Source organism: Chanos chanos, chromosome 14, assembly GCF_902362185.1.
Source record: "Chanos chanos chromosome 14, fChaCha1.1, whole genome shotgun sequence".
In the NCBI taxonomy this organism is placed as follows: domain Eukaryota; kingdom Metazoa; phylum Chordata; class Actinopteri; order Gonorynchiformes; family Chanidae; genus Chanos; species Chanos chanos.
In genome coordinates, this window is record NC_044508.1 from 8071144 (window position 1) to 8079297 (window position 8154).

At 42.0% G+C, this 8154-nt stretch overlaps 1 protein-coding gene across 2 annotated transcripts in view; it reads left to right on the forward strand.

Moving 5' to 3' along the window:
* Positions 1-1504: 1504 nt before the first annotated feature.
* The window catches only part of slc4a5a (solute carrier family 4 member 5a), a 26597-nt gene continuing 19947 nt past the window's right edge, over positions 1505-8154 (forward strand). The window contains exons 1-6 of one of the 2 annotated variants that reach the window (XM_030791905.1): positions 1505-1739; positions 5456-5588; positions 6038-6198; positions 6760-6906; positions 7391-7486; positions 7681-7736. In XM_030791905.1, the coding sequence (XP_030647765.1) occupies positions 1577-1739; positions 5456-5588; positions 6038-6198; positions 6760-6906; positions 7391-7486; positions 7681-7736 (756 nt within the window). In that variant the 5' untranslated portion in view covers positions 1505-1576. The remainder of the gene's footprint in view (positions 1740-5455; positions 5589-6037; positions 6199-6759; positions 6907-7390; positions 7487-7680; positions 7737-8154) is intronic. The other variant, XM_030791906.1, reaches the window with a different exon arrangement.

Here is an 8154-nt window from a genome sequence, read left to right on the forward strand (position 1 = left end):
TAGAAGAAAGACATGCGAGACAGTGGGCCCTCAGGACTGGAGTTGAGAACCACTGAGATACAGTATATCAAATTGTGCGTGAGAGCATTTTTTTTTTTTTTTTATGAGAATAAGAAAGTTAGGATATAGTGTTATGGCGTTTAATAAATAGTTAGTGTAAGGAAAATATTAACACTGTGGAGTTCATACAGCAGGGCTGGGGGGAGTGTTTCTATAACTAATCTGTGTTCTTATCACCTCGGGCTATGTTCTGCTTACAAAATCTACTCGGTTCAGCTCAACAACGTCGGCGTGGCGTGCGGCCTCGTCATCAGTTTAATCGTTTTCAAGCAATGTTCTTAAACTAAATTTGAAAACCTGTTAATGTAGACAGATCATTTTCATGAGTGTCTCATCCTCACTTAGAACAATTATTTACAGTTTTATGCAAATATTCCCAGTTGGGAAGGATCTTTCTTCGTTTATTCTTGTCAGTGATAATTTACATTCCATTTAAAAAGGAGGCCTCAATAAATCATTGTAATTTATTCACGGTTTGGTGAATGGCTCGAGCCCCCGAATGCTATTCCGGTTGTTCCAGTGATTAGATGAGCGATAATGTTAGAAGTATGTTAATAGTATTATAACCTGTGATTTTGAGCCTCATTTACAGCAAGTGGGCTTACAGCTGCAATGAGAAAAAAGGTACCACACAGTTCAGCAGCCACAGAGCTGTACAGAGAGAGAGAGAGCGAGAGAGAGAGAGAGAGAGAGAGAGAGAGAGAGAGAGAACTGGCTTGTCATTTTGGCTGTGCAATAAAAAATAAACCTCATTGTGCTTTGTGCAGGGTGCAACCGCCAGCCACAGAGTCCTCCAGGCTAGTGTTGGACTGTACAACACCTCTTTTTATTTCAAACCTTCTAGGTTTTGAACAAAGAAAAAATCACCCTGAGAATTGTGTTTTGAATATTTAAAGTCAAATATAAGAAGAACCTCACAAGTGGTGGCTGCTTATCCTCACAACCACCCACTGATGTGAAGAAAAACATTAAAAACGTAAGACTTAAAGGCAAGGTTTTGAATGTGATCTTGTGTCTGGAACCTGGCCGTGCAGTTCCCCTCCTGGAGGGCTGCTCAGTTGTTGCAATTTGTTCCAATCCTAATCTGACCACACCTGAATCTAATTTTCAGAGACTCCTGAGGAGTTTGATAAGCTGGGAACTGGCTTGTTGGGCAGGGTTGGAGCACATATCTGCACACCCTCTGGCCTCTTAGCTGCTGCCCATATGAAAAAAAAAAAAAAAAAGTCCAAATGTCCAAATATAATATAATGTCCAAAAATGCGAAGAAACCACGGGATTATTTCCAAAGAACCATGTTTGCAGGAATGATTTCAAAACTGGGCTACTCTTTTTGTAGATCGTCATCCCATTTACTGTATAAAGAAAAATAGTACAAATTTATAGTAAATAGCGATAAAGAAGATGATGTTAAGTGACGTATCACTGGGTCTCCTCTTCAGAACATCAGTCTATCTACATCGGTGTTCCAGTCCCGCGGGGTTACAGGCGTAAACGGAGACGGAGACGGTCGTCAATGTCTAGTCGGGAGGCGGCCGAAGTTGAAAGGGGCCTGCGCTATGACCATCACAGACACGAGCACCGCGAGTGTGACGATCGAGACCGCGACCGGTATGAACTGGAAGAGGGCGGACTCGACCCGCCGGAACATAGCCTCCAGTCGGACATCAACAGAACAAGTGGGTTGGATTCTGTCCTAACTCCTAACCATGGAGCTCTGACAAGTGGTGTTTTATTTCTTTGTTTGTTTGTTTGTTTGTTTTAAAAATTCGGATAGTTTTTAATGTTTTTGTGCATTTGTCACTGTTGTCCTTTTATGTGTCACAAGATGCCCATATCAGAATCATCAAAGACAAAATGAAATGTATCTCTCCCTGTCCGTCTCTCTCTCTCTCTCTCTCTCGCTCTCTCTCTCTCACTCTCTCACTCTCTCCCTCTTTGATTTTAATACTTGAGATATTCTTTTCATCTGCCAAACAGGCTTGGGCCAAACGTGTAATTGAGTTACTTCAATGATAGTCCACGTCAGATTCTCTTATTTGCCAAGTCTCTTAATGTCCTTGCTCTCCTGACCACTGATGTTAATGGACTGAGTCAGAACTGCTCAAACGCTTAGCGCGTTGGGTCAAAAAGCTGAGCCTACGGTCTCAGTGCCTAAATAAAAGAAGGGAGTTTTTGTAATAGTCAGCTCTTATGATAATGTGTGGAAAAAAAATATCCTAAATACATATTTCAAAGAGTCGTGTTACGGACTGAATTACATCTCTTAGCTGCAAAGAAATTTGATTTTCTTCATTATACGACAAGGGGGAAAAAAAAGACAAGAACAGAAACTGAATTAATAAGAAATTTAATTAAAATACACACTTTATGTGAAACCTCATCTCCTCTTGTCCTGAAATCGACGGTGTGGGCACATGTAGGGCAGCTGTGGGCTAAGGATGACTGGCACTACAATATCCCTGGGCTCTTTTTTTTGTTGTTAAAGTTCTGTTCTTTCAATGGAAAATTTACTCCATCAGGCCAGGAACCTGCATGAACAAAGGAAGGAGACAAAGAGCTCTGACAAAGACTAGGGGAACACGGGCACTGTGTCAAGTGTGGATTTGAATCTGGACTGCTGACTTCTTTAAAAAAAAGTATCTGTGATAAATGGATGCTTAAGATGAATTTGCTGAAGTTTCAGTTTGTGTGCCAGAGGGCAAATGGCCAGGCCACCACCAGATCCATCCCAATATTTCTCTCTCTCTCTCTCTCTCTCTCTCTCTCTCTCTCTCTCTCTCTCTCTCTATCTATCTCTATCTCCCTCCCTCTGTCTCTCTCTTTCTCTCACATTTACACACACACACACACACACACACACATACACAGAGGACTTCCCATTGACTCCCATTATCCTGTAACTAAAGAATACTAACCTAACCCTAACTCTAACCTTAACCAAAGAAATGTTTTTACACTTTTTGTTTTATCCATAATAACAATATAGTTTAGAAAAACGTTGCTCTCCTAGTGGGGACCAGTATTTGGTCCCCACTAGGGAATTTTTGTCAGATTATGCTATCCTACTTTCGGTCCCCAGAAAGATATCAATACATGGCGCGTGCACACACACACACACACACGCACATTAGCTGAGCAACTAACAAAAGCATCTAATGTTCAAGTTTCCATCGCCTTTCAAGGGATCTTTGTGAACAACAACACTGGAGATCATTTATGTCATAAAAGCAAGTCGTAATTGTGGGTGGAATAAAGTGCTGCTCTGATGGTGATGCAAACACACAGGCATCACACCGTGTAGCCTTGTTTGCTGGGCGCTATAGCAACACACTCATTTCCTGTGGGGTAAGGAGGATAGTCATCATGACCTAAGTTCGACCTTGGAAGACAATTACAGAGATTTATCACTGACTTATGGAAACAATGGAGGTCAAGCGGATCAATTTTTTGGCACAAACAACAACAACAACAACAACAACAAAAAACAACGTGGAGCGTCAGAGGTCTGAGTGGAGAGGAAAGAAAATGACTTAGAGTGGAAAAGTGGAGCACTGCAAATGTCACAGGCAAGCAGTGAAAGCAAAGACCCATGGCCTAGAATGATATCTCGGTTTTAAATATTCTTCTGCTTTCATGTGATAAAGGCTAGTGTATCAATCAGAGATCTGGATACAATTTATGACATATGCAAATTAAGTACGCTTTTAATTTCATTTTGAAATACACACATATGCCATAGTGTCGCATTACATATCGCTATGTTGCATATATATTTGTATGTGTTCATTTTGGAATATTTGTACAGGTATCACATGTATACAAATACTTAACGGTCTGAATTTACCTAGTGATTTTCCCACTTGTGACTACGTTGCACTATAAAATGCCACTCGAAGTAAAATGTGAAAACATGGTTATTAGTGATTGGAAATTTCAGTAGTTTTCAGAATGAGCAGTTCTGGATTCTGTCCAGTCAGTGATCCTGAGCCTGTAAGCTGTGTCCTCATTCCCAGTTGCGGGCGGAACGGCCTGGACAGATCGCCTCAGAATCCCATGTGCCAGGCATATAAACAGACAATCAAACTCGTCCGTTGGCCTAGATCTCGTCGATGGGGAACTCGATGTTATCGACCCCTCTCCTGTCTCTGTAAGGTTCAGAAGTAATTAGAGTCCCAGCCGGCTAAACTAAAACCCCATAGCCGGCGGAGAAGGTTCATCATTTACACATTCATTTTTACAGCTAAGCACCACAACATGAATTAATCTCATAACAGTTTCCACCTAGTTCCTCTTGATTGCCTGCAAGTACTTTTCATAAACATAGAGATTAGTAGACATGGTTTGGTGAGTGATAGCACTGCCTTTATAGGAAAAGCATTCAAACATTCAAAGATCTTGCATTAGAAAAAAGTACAAATGTCTCATGCAAATGCGCCAAGCTTATACAAATGTTTGTATCGATACTGCGGGTGCATTAGCATGACTCAAGGTAGCTTAGGTATCTCATCTTCCTGGAAAGCGCATGGTTTATTTAGTCTACTCTAAAAAGTGCATTGTTTATTTAAACCTTGTGCTTGCGGGCAGTTGGAAAGGGTTCATGGCGTCTGGATGATGAGCACAGGCCAATTCCTGCATTAGTCCATCAAAGCACCAGCACCAGCAGAGATGGATGACTCCTTGTTCCCGGCAAAGCTCCTCAGAAAACCATCATCATCATCATCAAAAAAAAATTTTTTTTTTTACATTTTTTGCCGGAATCTCTGTGGTCACCTTCAGGACTGGTGATCAAAGGTGTGAGGGTTGGTGGATTCTGTCTCAACAGCACAGAAGTAAAAAAAAAAAAGGTGCTATGACAACAAAAGCAAAAACAAACACAAAAAAACCCCGTCTTGCTGTTATTATAATGTTGGGATCATTACAAGTCGTGCACATCAACAAAAGGACACAGAAGTTTCAGTCTCAACTCACAGTCCCATTTCTCTCCACTGCTACATTATTTATGACCATAGTTTAGGTTCCAAAGCTGTTCTTCCTGAAGGGCACAGATGAGAATCTCTAGAAACTTTCTGTGTTAAGTGACTGTCTGACAGCTTTGTGTCTTTACAAGTCTTCCTTGCTTTGGGACAAGGACAGTGTCAGGTGAATTATAACTTCAGAATGCATTTGTCACTTGAAGAAACTGTCATCTTTTCATGTGTCACAAGGTCTCTATAGCGCTCTCACTTTCTTTCTTTCTATCCGTCTCTGCCTCCATCTCCCGTCATGTTGTGAGGGATTTTATTGAGTGATGTTTCCTTTTTTAAAACGGTTTATGGTGCAACACAGGCCACTGGGTTCTGTGAGGAATAAACAAAATCAGGTGTCTTCTCTCTTCTATATTTCCACCCTGCAGTGTCCCCGGCAGCTGAGCGTTTGCGCTACATTCTGGGAGATGATGACGACACAATGCCCACTCCCACTCTCTTCACTGAGATGGACACGCTACAGCATGAGGGGGATGAGCTGGAGTGGAAAGAGTCAGCTAGGTAAACATGCGCACACACAGACACACACACACACATGCGCACACACACACACACACACACACACACGTACAGAGTTAAAATCAGGGGAACCGGACAGTTCTATATCTACCCTAAAAAGCTGAGTGGTTACTTACCATACATTTCTCCGAAAAAATGATCAGCGCTCCAGTGACATTGGGCTTTTCTGCATACATTTTAATTGTTTTATGCGTAGCACGGTGGTCCCTGTTATGGGAGATTTTGGTTCCGAACCCACGCTCAAACAAAGGTCTTGGTGACAGAAACACTGTATCCACATAACCCGCCACAAAGACAGTGCCTTTTGTAGGATTATGAGAATTATCTTCACTTTTTTTCTACCCAGACCTGTCAAGCCACATGAGCAAAGTACAATGTGCAGCAACTGACAATTTGCCTCTTCTCTTGTTCTTATTGCGCTGTCCCTGTAGGTGGGTGAAGTTTGAGGAGAAGGTGGAGGAAGGAGGAGAGAGATGGAGCAAACCTCACGTTTCTACACTGTCCTTGCACAGTCTGTTTGAGCTACGGACCTGTCTGCAGACTGGTACTGTTTTGCTGGACCTGGAGGGCTACTCTCTCCCACAGATAGTTGGTATGTCAAACAAATGCCCTTTGCTCAGTAGATTTTTCCGGTTCGTTGCCCCGAGCTTAGCAAAAGTCTTACTGAAAGTCTCTTGCATGCTGGCTTTCTCTTAGACTTAACTTAGGGCTGGTCTACTCTGGAACAGGCTTGGCACCAACTCCTCACTTCTACTCTGCATTCTCTGTTCTAGTAAATAAATTCAAGCTTGCTAAATGGGAAATGGGGATTTTCCTATTGGAATATTACACTCGGTTATGATTGGCTATAAATATTTGCACTCGGGGTTTCTAATCATGAACAAATACCGTGAGTTCATTTGTAATTTTCTGAAGAGGTTTGCTCTCTCTACCAGCCCTCTTCCATGAGTATTGATCCCCATAAAGATTTCACAGGTGTGAGCAGACTCGTTGTTCTTTGACGCTTATCTGTTTGATATTTAGAGTAGCATTCATGAGGGAGAGGAGACAAGACAAAGACACTGCTTTAGAGATTTGGACTTTGCTTAGTAACTCTGTGGAAAAAAACCAAAACAAAACAAAACAAAAAAACGTCTTCTTGTATTAACCCTAGATGACATCATCGAGCGCCAGATTGAGGAGGGTCTGATTGGACCAGAGCTCAGAGAGAAGATTAGCTTTGTGTTGCTACGGAAACACAGACACCAGACCAAGAAACCCATCCATCGCTCACTTGCAGACTTGGGCAAATCCAGCTCACGTGAGTCACCTCATTTTCACTTTGTTTTCTGTCCCCTTAATTGCTGGTTACTTACTGAATAATCACTGTTTGTTAATGGATAAAATCCCATGGTATACTGTGACTATAGTGTAAGTGAAACGCGGCATTGCTCTTTCAAACTTACAGCTTGTGTAATTATCAGTTTTTTAAATGATATATAGGGTTTCCATGCAGAAGAATGCTTTGTTTTAACTCATGTGAATATTATTTGATATACAGTTTTATGGTAATATTTGGTATGAAATAGACTTTTAACTCTTGGGGATGGCATCTAGCCAAAGGTTGCTCCTGTACTGCTAAAACACAGCCCCCCTGTTTTTCCTGCCCCTTGGACAAAAAAGGCCTTGAAAATGAGCAAGTGTTCCATTCTCCATGGCCTAAGTGTGGTTAAATAATGGATAAAAAAATGAAAACATGTAATCATAGAACAGTTTTAATAGCTGTGTGTCTGTTTCATACATAGCCCGTAGTCCCAGCCGCACACCAGCTGCCAGTGCTAACTTCAACCGCTCCACAGAGGACCTGCGATCCAAACAGGCAGGAAACTATGGCCGTCTCCGTGAGTCACTACACTGCTCACATCGCAGTTTTTCAACACTTCTCTTCTTCCCTGTTCACTATGTTCATTTCCAGAGCAGAGCCAAGCTTAAATTAACAGAGAAATGACAGCGTTTCTGAAGGCTGATGAATGTTCTGAATATGGCTGTGAGGTGAAACTTCAAATCTTGTCTCTCTGTTTGTCGGATGTTTCAGGCCATGCCCAGAGCCGAAGCATGAGCGATATCGCAGACACACCGAGCACAGACCAGGTGAGGCGTTGTGTGTGCATGGGATTGTTTTGTGTATGTATTCATATAGAGAATTCCCTTTGTATTGAACAACAGACGTAAGTCAGTGAATTCATAAGACAGCTCATGATTACTGTTTCTATAGCGACCTTTTTGGTTGGGGGTGGAGGGGGGGGGGGGTCTTGTCACAGTTCTATCTGCAGGTCAGGCTCATGTATTTTTATGCTCACCTATCCTCCACTGTAATGCTCAGATTTTGATTGTATTAGCTAATGCTTGGTCATATTGATAATTCCAGTGAGTTTAGCTGAAGTAGACAAATCTTTTATTTGTACGTGTACGTATACGTGTGTGTGTTGGCGCGCACGCGTGTGCATGCATGTGTGTGTGTGTGTGTGTGCGCGCTGCACTGCGCATGTATGTGAATGTACGTGTGTGT